Source organism: Tachyglossus aculeatus, chromosome X1 (genome assembly GCF_015852505.1).
Source record: "Tachyglossus aculeatus isolate mTacAcu1 chromosome X1, mTacAcu1.pri, whole genome shotgun sequence".
In the NCBI taxonomy this organism is placed as follows: domain Eukaryota; kingdom Metazoa; phylum Chordata; class Mammalia; order Monotremata; family Tachyglossidae; genus Tachyglossus; species Tachyglossus aculeatus.
The window spans coordinates 115,979,063-115,993,959 of record NC_052101.1 but is presented as its reverse complement, the minus strand read 5'-3'; the positions used below and the strand labels follow the sequence as shown (position 1 = coordinate 115,993,959).

The 14,897-nt window shown below is 45.4% G+C and overlaps 1 protein-coding gene and 1 non-coding gene across 2 annotated transcripts in view; one reads left to right on the top strand and one right to left on the bottom strand.

The window, feature by feature from the left end:
- Positions 1–8,683, top strand: part of ADGRE3 (adhesion G protein-coupled receptor E3) — a 45,256-nt gene extending 36,573 nt beyond the window's left edge. Inside the window, exons 16-19 of the mRNA XM_038773041.1 lie at positions 639–730; positions 1,253–1,433; positions 5,530–5,625; positions 8,259–8,683. Of these exons, the coding sequence (XP_038628969.1) occupies positions 639–730; positions 1,253–1,433; positions 5,530–5,625; positions 8,259–8,315 (426 nt within the window). The 3' untranslated portion in view covers positions 8,316–8,683. The remainder of the gene's footprint in view (positions 1–638; positions 731–1,252; positions 1,434–5,529; positions 5,626–8,258) is intronic.
- Positions 8,684–14,361: 5,678 nt separating this feature from the next.
- LOC119920214 lies at positions 14,362–14,499 on the bottom strand. The gene has a single exon (XR_005447972.1). It is a non-coding gene; the product is annotated as a small nucleolar RNA SNORA7 (small nucleolar RNA).
- Between the last annotated feature and the right edge of the window lie 398 nt (positions 14,500–14,897).

The following is a 14,897-nucleotide window of genomic DNA, read 5'->3' as shown; positions in this document are numbered from 1 at the left end:
CATTCTCTGCCCCACAACTCTTACATGCATGCCTGCAATTTATTTTAATATCTGACTCTCACTCCAGATTGCAAGCTCCTTTCAAGCTCTTACTACAGTGAGCAGGGAACATGTCTACCAGCTCTGTCGTATTGTACTGTCTCATGCTTATCACAGTACTCTGTACTCAGTAAGTGCTCAATAAATACCATGGATTGACTGAAGGGAACTTAGAATGCACCACTTGATAAGTCTGGTGGAAAAAGGCATCAATACACACCAATCAATCAATGGTATTTATTGAGCACTTACTATGTGCAGAGCACTGTACTTGGGAGAGTACAATACAGCAGAATTAGCACATACATTTCCTGCCCATAATGGGCATGAAGTAGAAACTCTGAGAGTTTCAGTTCTATCCACCCACATCCCATAATTGATAATGTTTTTGCTCCCAGCACTGAGCCACCACAGGACCAGTTGCTGTTTTCTGTGATCCAATGTAATGGCATGTATTTAAAAGTTAAGGCATGTACCCAGCCTGCGTGTGCAATGGATTGACTTATACCCTGCAGGGTATAAGATTCATTCCGTGCTTTGTCTGTACCCATTGGCCCTAAAGGACAGTTCAAAATTATTATTTCTTGTCATCTCCACAGATGAATTTGTCCTTCTATTTGACCACCCTGTGGATTCTGAGAGACAAGCTATGCTCCCTCAATAAAGATGTGTCCAAGATCCAAAACACAAGGTAAGGTAACACTAGCCTTTTCAGATGGGCTCGGAGATCCAAGCTTCAGTAGCATTTCAAGGGGGTTCTTTATGGGGAGAAGAGGAAAAATCCTAGAGTTGGTTTTCCAGGGAACCCACAGAGGGAGTTACCTCAGAGCACACTCAGAGTAGCAGCTAAAGTTTTGGTTGGACTTATCACAGTCATTGTCAGAACTTGAAAATCTTTGTGAATGATTGTCACCATATATCCTTTCCTACCGAGTTCCACAGTAGTGGATTTTTGCGAGTCCTCTTCAGCTAAAACAAGCCCCAAGTTGCACAAATATCCATTAGTGGCAGCTCTTCAGAAACTCTCGAGGAACCTTCACTTTGGGGAGAATAGGAATGGAAAATAATAATAATGGTCTTTGTCAAGCACTCAAGTACTGTTTTAAGCGCTGGGGTAGATACAAGATAATCAGGTTGGACACAGTCCCTGTCCCACAAGATGCGAGTGAGTGACAGGGAGAGAAAAAATACCTCACGATCTTGTCTTTTTCAGGACATTGACATTTAAAGCCCTCGCTCAGCTCTTCATCCTAGGCTGCTCATGGTGCCTTGGGTTTTTACTGATCGAGCCAATGGGTGACCTCTTCAGATCAGTCATTGCCTACGCATTCACTATTACCAACAGCCTGCAGGGAGTCTACATCTTTGTGGTGCACTGTCTACTCAATCACCAGGTAAAAGTGCTTACCTTTGGTCATGTCATATGTAGCACAGTCTCATCTATTCCTCTGTTTCTTGTTCTGACTTCCTTATCGCTCCTCTCTATAGTCACTCCCTTGACACTCATTTATGCCTCATGCCCTAAATGTAGGACGTTTATAAAAGGTAGCCTGCGGAGGTGTCATCTTTTCATGTGGAGGAAAGGAATAAGCTTCGGGGGGAGTCAATCCAGATCCTATGACAGAGGCACGAGGAGATTGACTCTATGGACCAAGACACAATAGACATGATAGGCAGAGATCACAGAATCACGACATGGAGAAAGCATTTTTAGAACAAAAACAGGATTTTTGTGAAGCCCAATGTCTTCTACAGAATAATGAAAGAAAAATCAAATAATAATAAAGATTGTAATAATAAATATAATGTTATAAACAATGATAAAAAATAATAACCATAGGATGCAGTACCTTTTCTCTGACAGGTGTTTGGCTAATAAACCCTGCCTTACAGATGAGACTGTAAATCCTCAACTAGATCAATCAATCAATCAATGATTATCTAACTGAGCACTCAATTTGTGCAGAGCACTCTACTAAGGACGTGGGAGAGTACAATATAAAAGAGCTGTTAGACATGTTCCTTGCTCACAAGGAGCTTACAATTTAATGGAGGAGACAGACATTAAAATAAATTATGGACTTGTGCATAACTGCTGTGGAGCTGAGAATGGGGTGAATAGCAAGGGCTTGAAGCTTGAAGGGCTTTTCCAATTAAGCCCTTATTCCCCCTATTCCTTCTCCCTACTACTTCACCTATGCACTTAGGAAATAGGAATAGGAATAGGGGGAATAAGGGCTTAGTTGGAAAAGATCTCTAGAGGAGATGTTCATTCATTCATTCAATCGTATTTATTGAGTGCTTACTGTGTGCAGAGCACTGTACTAAGCGCTTGGGAAGTACAAGTCGGCAACATATAGAGACGGTCCCTACCCAACAACGGGCTCACAGTCTAGAAGGGGGAGACAGACAACAAAACAAAACATGAAGACAGGTGCCAAAATCATCAGAACAAATAGAATTAAAGCTATATGCACATCATTAACAAAATAAATAGAAATAGAGTAATAAATCTGTAAAATCATATATATACAAGTGCTGTGGGGAGGGGAAGGAAGTAGGGCAGGGGGATGGGGAGGAGGAGAGGAAAAAGGGGGCTCAGTCTGGGAAGGCCTCCTGGAGGAGGTGAGCTCTCAGTAGGGCTTTGAAGGGAGGAAGAGAGCTAGCTTGGCGGATGTGTGGAAGGAGGGCATTCCAGGCCAGGGGAAGGATGTGGGCTGGGGGTCGACGACGGGACAGACGAGAACGAGGTACAGTGAGGAGATTAGTGGTAGAGGAGCGGAGGGTGCGGGCTGGGCTGTAGAAGGAGAGAAGGGAGGTGAGGTAGGAGGGGGCGAGGTGATGGACAGCCTTGAAGCCGAGAGTGAGGAGTTTTTGCTTGATGCGTAGGTTGACAGGCAGCCACTGGAGATTTTTGAGGAGGGGAGTAACATGCCCAGAGCATTTCTGCACAAAGATGATCCGGGCAGCAGAGTGAAGTATAAACTGAAGCGGGGAGAGACAGGAGCATGGGAGATCAGAGAGGAGGCTGATGCAGTAGTCCAGTCGGGATAGGATGAGAGATTGAACCAGCAAGGTAGCGGTTTGGATGGAGAGGAAAGGGTGGATCTTGGCAATGTTGTGGAGGTGAGACCGGCAGGGTTTGGTGACGGATTGGATGTGTGGGGTGAATGAGAGAGTGCAGTCGAGGATGACACCAAGATGTGATTTAGTAAGCTTTTTAGTGGCCATCAAGAGAGGGGTGGTCTGTCATATATGATGGACGAGGGAGTTCCAGGCCAGAGGAAGGATGTGGGCAAGGGATCGACAGTGAGATAGATGAGTTCAAGATAAAGTGAGTAGGTTGGCGTTGGAGGAGTGAAGCATGCGGGCTGGGTTGGAGTAGGAAATCAGGGAGGTGAGATAGGAAGAGGCAAGGGGATTGTGTGCTTTAAAGCCAATGGTAAAGAATTTCTGTTTGATGGGAAAGTTTTTGAGGAGTGGGTGGACATGAACAGAATGGTTTTCTAGAAAAATGATCTGGGCACCAGAGTGAAGTAAAGACTGCAGTGGGGAGAGACAGGACGCAGGGAGGTCAGCAAGGAGCCTGATGTGGTGAAGGTGGGTTATGAGAAGTTCTTGGATCAGCATAGTAGCAGTTCGGATGGAGAGAAAAAGTGGATTTTAGCAATGTTGTGAAGGTAGAACTGATAGGGTTTGGTGACAGATTGAATGTGTGGATTTAATAGTAGTAATTAGGGGAGAAGCAGCATGGCTTAGAGGAAAGAGCACGGGCTTGGGAGTCAGAGGTCATGGGTTCTAATCCCAGCTCTGCCACTTGCCTGCTGTGTGACCTTGGGCAAGTGACTTCACTTCTCTGTGCCTCCGTTACCTGATCTGTAAAATGGGGATTAAGACTGTGAGCCCCACATGGGACAATCTGATTACCCTGTATCCACCCCAGCGCTTAGAACAGTGCTTGGCACATAGTAAGCGCTTAACAAATGCAATCATTATTCCCAGACTAAGCCCCCCTTTTCCACTGCTCCCCCTCTCCTCCCCATTGCCCCGACCCACTCTTACCTCATCTGTAAAATGGGTATTAAGACTGTGAGCCCCCCGTGGGACAACCTGATCACCTTGTATCCCCCCAGTGCTTAGAACAGTGCTTTGCACATAGTAAGTGCTTAAGAAATACTATCATCATTATTATTATTATTACCCTCTCCCTGCCCCACAGCACTTGTGTATATATGTACATGTTTATTATTGTAATTCTATTTATTTTTCTTAATGTGTATATATCTATAATTCTATTTGTTTATAATGATGCTACTGATGCTGCTTACTTGTTTTGATATCTGTCTCCTACCTTCTAGACTGTGAGCCCGTTGTGGACAGGGATTGTCTCTGTTGCTGAATTGTACTTCCCAAGCGCTTAGTACAGTGCTCTGCACACAGTAAGTGCTCCATAAATACGATTGAATAAATAATTATGGTATTTGCTAAGCACTTACTATGTGCCGAGCACTGTTCTAAGTGCTATGGTAGATACAAGGTAATCAGGTTGTCCCATGTGGGGCTCACAGTCTTAATCCCCATTTTACAGATGAGGCAACTGAGGCACAGAAAAGTTAAATGGCTTGCCCAAGGTCACACAGCAGACAAGTGGCAGAGCTGAGATTAGAACCCATGACCTCTAACTCCCAAGCCCATGCTCTTTCCTCTAAGGGAAATGAGTCGCGGATAATGCCAAGGTTAGGGGCCTGTGAGATGGGAAAATAGTGGTGTAGTCTACAATGGTGGGAAAGTAAGGGGGAGGACAAGGTTTGGGTGGAAAAATGAGGAGTTAAGTTTTGGACATAAGTTAGAGGTGTCCAAGTAGAGATGTTCTGAAGGCTAGAGAAAATGCAAGACTGCAAGAAGGAAAGAGGTCAAGGATGGAAAAGTAGATTTGGGAATCATCCACATAGAGATGGTAGTTGAAGCCATGGGAGCAAATAAGTTTTCCAAGGGAGTGACTGTAGGTGAAGAATAGAAGGGGACCCAGAACTGAGCCTTGGGAAATCTCAGAGTTAGAGGATGGGAGGCAGAGGAGGAGCCTGCGAAAGAGGCTGAGAATGAGCAGCCAAAGAGATATGAGGACAACCAGGAGAGGACAATGTCAATGAAGCTGAGGTTGGATAATGTTTCCAGGAGAAGGGGGTGGTCTACAGTGTTGAAGGCAAGACTCAAGGAGGATTTGGGTAGTCTACAGGCCATTGAACTTGGCAAGAAAGAGGTAATCGCTAACCTTTGAGAGGGTAGTTTCCATGGAGCAAAGTGGGTGGAAGCCAGATTGGAGAGGGCCGAGGAAAGAATCAGAGGAGAGGAAGTGGAACTAGATGAATAAACTTCCCTGAGGCCATAGAGAATACCAGAAGCCAGGTCTCCCATCCCCGATCCTTGTGTCCATTCTCCTAAACCAAGTTTCCTGCCACAACTCAAGTCTCTATGTTCATGAATTTTTAGGTAAAAGATGAATACAAAAAGTGGTTCAAGGGGCTGCAGAAAAGGACTGAAACAGATTCCTACATGCTGACTGGCAGTACGACCCATACCAGAATGGTAAGGCAACTTTCCCTCCAGAATTCCAAACTTACGTCCAAGTCAAACACCTCAAACTACATCCAGTTCACTGAGCTCCCTGTTCCTTCCTCTCCCAAGAAGAGAGCGAGGCAGTCATTATCACTCTGCCATCACCTGGAGGTGGAGATTTGGGTTCTCATTTAAGACCAAGCTAAAAGAGGCCATATTGCTTGAAAAGTGTTTTTTCTCCCAATTAGAAAATTATGAAATAGATTTCTATCCATATCAAGCAGTCTTTGGCCGTCAGCAACAGGTGGATTTGTTGTAGGAAATCACTCTCATCCCGTTAATTTGAGGATACCAGCAGGACCGTATCCCCTTCGTCTTTAAACCTGGCCAGTTGTGAGAGAGGGGAGACAGGCACAGATCAGTTACTTGTCCTATTCCCAGCCCCATAATGGGCAGCTCAGTGCTTGGTAATCGACCATTTTGTCCTTGGGTGTGAATGGAATTACATCCGTGTGTCCCACCTCATGGATGTGTCCCACCTCACGGACTGGCATGAGGATAGAACTGGTTGTTTTGAGGGAGAGAAGGGCTTGGGGTGGGTTGGGATATCCTGAGAAGGGCTTGGGGTGGGTTGGGATATCCTGTGCAGTGTCCAGGCTGTTTTCCCTTAGCAAAAAAGAGGTGTCAGTCCCACCAGGAACGAGTCTGCCTCTCTCCTTCACCAAGTGCTTAGTAGTCGCTGGCCCTGGTATTGTTTCTTCTTTCAGTTCCCTCTGTGGAAGTTTGTTTTAGGATGGGAATGTGCTGGATCAATCAAATGGGTGGGGACCAAGGCGAATTTGATGGTTTGAGTAATTGACAGCCAACATTTTGTTGTTGTTTTTTTAATATAGAGGATGAAACCCACCTCTCTGATGATTATCAAGCTGGGAACTCATTTTTCAGGCCTACTTTATTAGAGAACTTGAGGGTAGTGCAATTATGGGGAGAATTTGAGGCAGCTTAGACAACCAAGTTGGGTGGCTTTGAGGAACAGCAGTTTTGAAGGGGAAAATGGCAGACTGACTCAGCAAGATCATTTTATTGGTCTTCCTCATCAGCCCCTAGGTCCTCATTCTGAGGATGAGGGGACTGAGAAAAACCTAGAGTGCAAAGAGGATGTTGGGGTTTATTACAAAAGACCTTCATGTCCTCAGTCTCATTCTTTGAATTGTTCTGCTTTACTATTCCAAATCCAATTTGTTTCCCCCACACTTGTTATTCCTTAGCAGTCAGCAGCCCTCCTTCAGAAGACTTCGGTGGATAGTTTCCTTTAGAATTGTGTTGTGCCAAGTCCAACGCAGATGGAAGGTGGGAGCACGACCAACCATCCCAGTTGGTTATCACTGACTGGGAGTTGCCCCCATCTGGGATTTATCCAAGTGAAACTCCAATCAACTTTGTAACGATGAGGTTGAAAAGCCCCAGGCGGAGTTGCGCAATTGCTGCAAAACTTATGACAGTCAGATCCCATTCCCCCTCCACACCCCCACCTCCTAGGAATATTGTGGGGATATCAGGGTTGCACCTGGAGAGTTTCCAGTACTCTACCAGTCTCGGCTATGGGAGGGAGAGTCAAGCAGAGGCATACCCGTTCCATTCCTAGCTTGGGCAGTGGATAGCGAATGGAAGGCAATCTGCTACGAGTCAAAACTCACCTGTGCTGGGCAGCAGGGGCATGGGAGAGAGTCGAGGGTGGCGACTCGAGTTGACTGCGTGGAAGGCTGCAATGGTAAACCACTTCCAGATTTTTACCAGGAAAACTCTATGGATACACTACCAGAACGATTGCAGATGGAGAGTGGGACATTCTGGGAGAGATGTGTCTGTGGTGTAGCTCTGGGTCGGAAATGATCCAACGGCATAAGGCAAGACAAGACAATTAAAAGAGCACTACACAAAGTCCAGATAACACCTTTTTGTCCACTGCCACCCCACAGAGCCCTCTGCTCAATACTCACCTTCAGCCACCAAAGTTGTGCCTTGCTTCACACCCATGTGCCAATTTGGCAAGTAGCAGCAAACTGGGGTCATCCTCAGGCATCATCAGTCCCTCGATCTCTGAGGTCACTCCATGGGACACGCCTGGGGTTATCTCAGGGACCTTTGCAATTTCAGCAACGGATACATGGGAAGAGAGTTTGGCATACCTGTGGCTCTGGGGACAGGGCTGTATAAGCTACTAAAGGAATATTCCAAGTCGAGTCCATGGGCTGAAACTCTGGTGACCTCAAGGTTTCTGCAGCTTCATTATAGTTGGGGTAGGTACAGCTTCAGAAGACAGCAGGAAACCTGTGGAGGCCTGTATGGTGAGTGGAAATTGGAGTTCCAGCTGGTGGGTAGAGTAGGGCACAGTATCAGAGGCAGTTTTTGCCCTTTGCTTTCACAATGCCGAGAGATAAGGTAGATCAGGTGACAGTTAACTTTTAATCTTTAGTTCTGATCCGTAGCCACTTCCTTCTCTAATGATAATAGAGGTCAAATGGTTCGCTGAGTTCCCAGTTGGGCATATTCTAATTTTTTTGGTCTCTGTGAGAGAAACCAGTCGTTCAGACTTCCAAGTCATTTTTAACATATTTCCTTTTTTACTCTCCCTCTTTTCATTCCCCCACTCCCCAACATAGGAAGAGCTTGAGAAAACTACCGACTATACTAGGAAAAGGGACAGCAGCTATTCCTGAAAACATCAAACCGCTACAGACCCATCGCAATCCCCTATCTCCAGTTGAGAAGAGGAAAATAATGTGTTTCCCTGTTTACATCATCCTGACTGAGAATTTCTCCTTGGGGGGTGTGGGTGTTAATAGAAGAGGGAAGCTGAGCAGGAAATGTGCTTCTGCTAAGTCATCAAAGAGACAAGATTTATAATATCTACTATATTTGACACTCTGTCCTCAGTTCTAATTGCTTTGCAATTTTATTAATAGTCGATAGCTAAAGGAAGCCGGGAGGGTTACATCCCTCCCCACCACCAGTTTCTCTGTCTTTCTTAGTACCGTGTGTATTATTCTGTACATCACTAAGTTGAATGCACTGGGCGCATAATAAACGGCATCTACCAAAATTCTGCATCAGGGTGGGCCTCATCATTGGTCAATCAATCGTATTCATTGAGTGCTTACAGCGTGCAGAGCACCGTACTAAGCACTTGGAAAAGTACAATATAACAGGGTTGTAAATTCATTCAAAGATCGACTTTGAGCCTTTCTCTTTGTAAAGACTATGTAAGGATGGTCCTGCCTTCCTGAGGACCCAAAATTCCTCCTGGGTTTGAAACATCATAAGACTCAGTTGGCTGAATCACCTGTGGGACAACTCGGCTTAGTGTGGGACAGGGGCCGTGTCTGACTTGATTATCTTGTATCTACCCTAGTGTTTAGTATAATGCTTGGCACGGAGTAAGCGCTAAACAAGTACCACATTTGTTATTATGGGCCTTTATGCTAGAGTCTCTTAAGAGACAGAGAGTTCAGTATTTTGCCATGACCGCAAGACATAAGACAATCTTTATACGTCAGGACTGGGGATCCCACATTGGCCTCTTCAGCCACAAATCCCAAGAGAAGCAGCGTGGCTTCGCGGCAAGAGCACGGGCTTGGGAGTCAGAAGTTGTGGGTTCTAATCCTGCCCCCACCACCTGTCAGCTGTGTGACTTTGGGTAAGTCATTTTTCTGTGCCTCAGTTACCTCATCTGGAAAATCGGGATTAAGACTGTGAGCCCCACGTGGGACAACCTGATTACCTTGTATCTACCTCAGTGCTTAGAACAGTGCTTGGCACATAGTAAGCATTTAACACATACCATCATTATTTTTATTATTATTATTTACTATGCACGCTGGTGAATTTCATCATTAATGGAGTCTTCTTTGAGAACAGAGCAACAATCTACATACACATTATGGCCATCTGATGGTTAGGGGAAAATACCTAGAAATTCTGAGGACATCTGATGCTTTGTTTTAACCAGGTTTTAAGTTTCAGTGCGGATAACATACCCAAATCTATAAGACAAGTGATGGGGCTATGATGGAAAAAGGCACCTCAAGGGGAAATTCGTAAGAAAAAAAGAAAGGAAGTAATAGACAAGGGGAATAGAAGCTGAGCCCAGAACAGGAAAGAAAATTAAAAAAAAATCTGTTCAGCTTTCATTCATTCATTCAATCATATTTATTGAGCACTTACTGTGTGCAGAGCACTGTACTAAGCGCTTGGGAAGTACAAGTCAGCAACATATAGAGACGGTCCCTACCCAACAATGGGCTCACAGTCTAGAAGGGGGAGACAGACAACAAATAAACACTAAAAATAACAGTCCCCTATAGGATCAGCCTGGTCCTGTCTGATCATTCCACATCTCTCCATTACATTATGTCTTTAATCTTCCTTTCTCCTCTCTCCTCCTTGGGTTTTTCTGGCATAAGCTTCTCATTCCCTTCTCCCGTAAGACCATGTGCAGTGCCATTGCTGGGTCAAAACACTGCTACATGCAGATCGGTGCTCTGCCTCTCACAGAATGGTTGGAGGAAGTATATGAACACCCACCCTAATGGTTATGGTTGTATCATCTAGCATCCCTGACTTTTCTCTCTAAGCCCTAAACTTTCACTTCAGTAATCCACTATGCACCTCTCACCCATAAACCTATCATGCAGTTAATTATAGTATTTACTGAGGGCTAACTGTGTCCCCTAGGCATTTGGGCCTGTACCCCTCATACTCTTTGATTCTCATCCCACCCCCAGCCCCTCAGCATTTATTTCCATATCTTTATACTCTGCTGTTTTCCCCAATTTGTAATTTATTTTAATGTCTGTCTCCCACACTAAATTATAGAATCTTTGAGGGCAGGGATCATGTCTACCAAACCGACTGTATTGTTCTCTCCCAAGCACTTAGTGCAGTGCTCTGCACACAGTAAGCACTCAATATCACTGATAGATTGATTGATTCCTACCATTGTTTTCTGTCTTTCAGCCAGTTTTCTAGCAACAGAAGGGCTTTGCCACCCTCTTTAGCAAATAAGCTCCAACAATGTCTTCTGAAAAACCTACTTTGTGCAGGAATCATTTCCCAAATAATTGCCACCTCCCTTGTCATGTCATCCCAGCAATCTCTTCTGATGTTCTTTTATTCACTTGCTTATTTTTCCATACTCTTGTTGTTGCCAGTTGAATCTGGATCTGAACATATAGCTTAGCATGGCATTAATAGTAATAATAATGGCATTTGTTAAGCACTTACTATGTGCCAGGCACCGTACAAAGCGCTAGGGTGGATATAAGCAAAGCATTGCAGCCAGTGGGTGCTTGATAAATACCACTACTATACCTATCAATCAATAAATAGTATTTATTACACACTGTGTGCAGAGCACTGTACTAAGTGCTTATTACTACTGTTACTTGAATCTACAGTTTTCCCCATTCCTATACAATTTATGTCTGCCTGTCCTACTAGATTGTAAGTTCCTTGAGAGAGTAAACCATGTCTTTTCCTTTAATTGTTATCTCCCTAGGCCCTTGTTCATTGTTGATCACATAGCACACACTCAATCAATGCTACTGGATGAATGAATGAATGATAAATAGAGAATTAGATGATAGAGAATAAATTAGAGAAGCAGCATGGCTCAGTGGAAAGAGCCCGGGCTTGGGAGTCAGAGGTCATGGGTTCAAATCCCGGCTCAGCCGCTTGTCAGCTGTGTGACTTTGGGCAAGTCACTTAACTTCTCTGTGCCTCAGTTACCTCATCTGTAAAACGGGAATTAAGACTGTGAGCCCCACGTGGGACAACCTGATCACCTTGTATCCTCCCCAGTGCTTAGAACAGTGCTATGCACATAGTAAGTGCTTAACAAATGCCATCATCATTGTTATTATTATTATTAAATAAGCAGCATGGCCTGGTGAGAAGTACATGGTCTAGTGGATAGAGCACAGGCCTAGGAGTCAGAAAGGAACTGGGTTCTAATTCTGGTTCAGCCACTTGTCTGCTGTGTGACCTTGGCCAAGTCATTTAACTTCTCTGTTCCTCAGTTATTTCATCTGTAAAATGGGGAATAAGACTGTGAGCCCCATGTGAGATATGGACTGCATCCAGCCTGATTAGCTTGTATCTACCCCAGTGCTTAGTACAGTGCCCAGCTCATAGAAAACCTCTGTAGACATCATGCGACCAGAAAGCTACATAGCAGTGGTCTATTTCTGCTCCAAGAACATGCTGAACATTAACTTGTAATCACTAACATTATCTTCTTTTTCCCAAAGAATAAAAGGATGCACACAGCTAATTAATGGAATTTCATAGATTACATCATCATTTCTCAGAGGTCACCAATAATCTCCTTCTTGCCAAATCCAATGGCTTCTACTCCATCCTAATCCTCCTCCACCTCTCGGCTGACTCTGACTGTCAACCATGCCCTTCCATGGAAACGTTATCTAACCTAGGCTTCCCTGACACTGTCTTCTCCTGGTTCTCCTCCCATATCTCTGGCCACTCATCCTCAGTCTCTTTCGTGGTTCCTCCTCTGCCTCTCACTGCCTAAATGTGGGAGTCCCTCAAGGCTCAGTTCTGGGTCCCCTTCTATTCTCCAGCTATGCCCATCCATTGGAGAACTGACTCTGTCCCATTTCTTCAACTACCATCTCTCTGTGGATGATTCCCAAATCTGCATCTCCAGCCCTGATCTCTCACCTTTCCTGCAGTCTCGCATTTCCTCCTGCCTCCAGGAAACCTCTATTTGGATGTCCCACTGGCATCTCAAACTTAATATGTCCAAAACAGAACTCCTTATCTTCCCACCCAAGCCCTGTCCTCCCCCTGACTTTCCCATCACTGTAGAAAAGCACCACCATTGTCCCTGTCTCACAAGCTCATAACCTTGGCGTTATCTTCAACTCACCACTCTCATTCAACCCACATATTCAATCTGTCACTGAATCCCATCTATTCAAACTTCAAAATGTCATTAAAAATCCTCCCTTTCCTCTCCATCCAAACTGCTACCACGTTGAATGCTGCATCACCCTCCTAGCTGACCTCTCTGACTCCAGTCCATACTTCACTCTATTGCCCAGATAATTTTTTCTACAAAACTGTTCAGTCCATGTTTCCCCACTCCTCAAGAACCTCCAGTGGTTTTCCATCCACCTCCGCATCAAGCAGAAACTCCTTACCATTGGCTTTTAAAGCACTCAATCACCTTGCCCTCTCCTACCTTACTTCCCTGATTTCCAACTACAACCCAGCAGAGGTCTCGAAGGAACAGTTCCCCCGGGAGACTGAGTCCCACTGAAGCCGGGGCCACCCACAGCCACCCCGACTCCTCGGGCCGCAGAGACACAGAGGGGACGCAGAGGTGGTGGAGGGGGGCTAGGAGGGGTAGAAGATGGGCTCCCCAAATATCCCACCGGAGTTGGGCTGGCAACATAATAATAATAATGATGGTATTTGTTAAGCGCTTACTATGTGTCAAGCACTGTTCTAAATGCTGGGGTAGATACAAGGTTATCAGGTTGTCCCATCGGGGCTCACAGTCAATCCACATTTTACAGATGAGGTAACTGAGGCCCAGAGAATAATAATAATAATGGTATTTATTAAGCACTTACTATGTGCAAAGCACTGTTCTAAGTGCCGGGGAGGTTACAAGGTGATCAGGTTGTCCCACAGGGGGCTCACAGTCTTCACCCCATTTTACAGATGAGGGAACTGAGGCACAGAGAAGTTAACTGACTTGCCCAAAGTCACACAGCTGACATTTGGCAGAGCCGGGATTTGAACCCATGACCTCTGACTCCAAAGCCCGGGCTCTTTTCCACTGAGCCACGCTGCTTCCCTGACTGCTTCACAGTCAGTCCCCATTTTACAGATGAGGTAACTGAGGCCCAAAGAATAATAATAATAATAGTAATGGCATTTATTAAGTGCTTACTATGTGCAAAGCACTGTTCTAGTGCCGGGGAGGTTACAAGGTGATCAGGTTGTCCCATGGGGGGCTCACAGTCTTCATCCCCATTTTACAGATGAGGGAACTGAGGCACAGAGAAGTTAAGTGACTTGCCCAAAGTCACACAGCTGACAAGTGGCGGAGCCAGGATTCAAACGCACGACCTCTGACTCCCAAGCCTGTGCTCTTTGATGATGAAGATGATGACATTTGTTAAGCGCTTACTACGAGCAAAGCACTGTTTTAAGCGCTGGGGAAGATACAAGGTGATCAGGTTGTCCCACGGTGGGGGGCTCACAGTCTTAATCCCCATTTTACAGATGAGGTAACTGAGGCACAGAGAAGTTAAGTGACTTGCCCCAAGTCACACGGCTGATAAGTGGCAGAGCCGGGATTAGAACCCACGACCGTGCTCTTTCCACTGAGCCATGCTGCTGCTGCTGTGCTGGCCTTTAGCAAGGTCCCTCTGTCTTGCCTTACGCCGTCGAGTGGCCTCCGACCCATAGCAACACCACCGACACATCTCTCTCTCCCAGAACGCCCCACCTCCAACTGCAATCATTCTGGTAGTGGATCCATAGAGTTTTCTTGGTAAAACTACGGAAGTGGTTTACCGTTGCCTCCTTCAATCAATCGTATTTATTGAGTGCTTACTGTGTGCAGAGCACTGTACTAAGCGCTTGTCCAGCGCTTTACTGCTTCCACGCAGTAAACTCGAGTCTCCGTCCTCGACTCTCTCCCATGCTGCTGCTGCCCAGCACGGGTGAGTTTTGACTTGTAGCCGATTGCCTTCCACTCGCTAGCCACTGCCCAAGCTAGGAATGGAATGGGTAGGCCTCTGCTTGACTCTCCCTCCCATAGTCAAAATTGGTAGAGTACTGGAAACTCTCCAGATGTGATCCTGAGAGGGAAAGCAGGGTTCCTAGAGACATTTAATACTACTATTACTACTACTACTAATAATAATGGCATTTATTAAGCGCTTACCATGTGCAAAGCACTGTTCTAAGCACTGGGGAAGATACAAGGTGATCAGGTTGTCCCACGGGGGGCTCACAGTCTTCATCCCCATTTTACAGATGAAGTACCTGAGGCCCAGAGAAGTGAAGTAACTTGCCCAAAGTCACCAAGCTGACAATTGACAGAGCCGGGATTTGATCCCATGACCTCTGACTCCAAAGCCGTGCTCTTTCCACTGAGCCACGCTGCTTCCCATGCTACCAGCGTTACCCTCAGCAACACAAATAAGAACGGGATTTGAAGGTGATTGTAATCAGTCAACCAGTGGTATTTCTTGAGCGTTTACTAT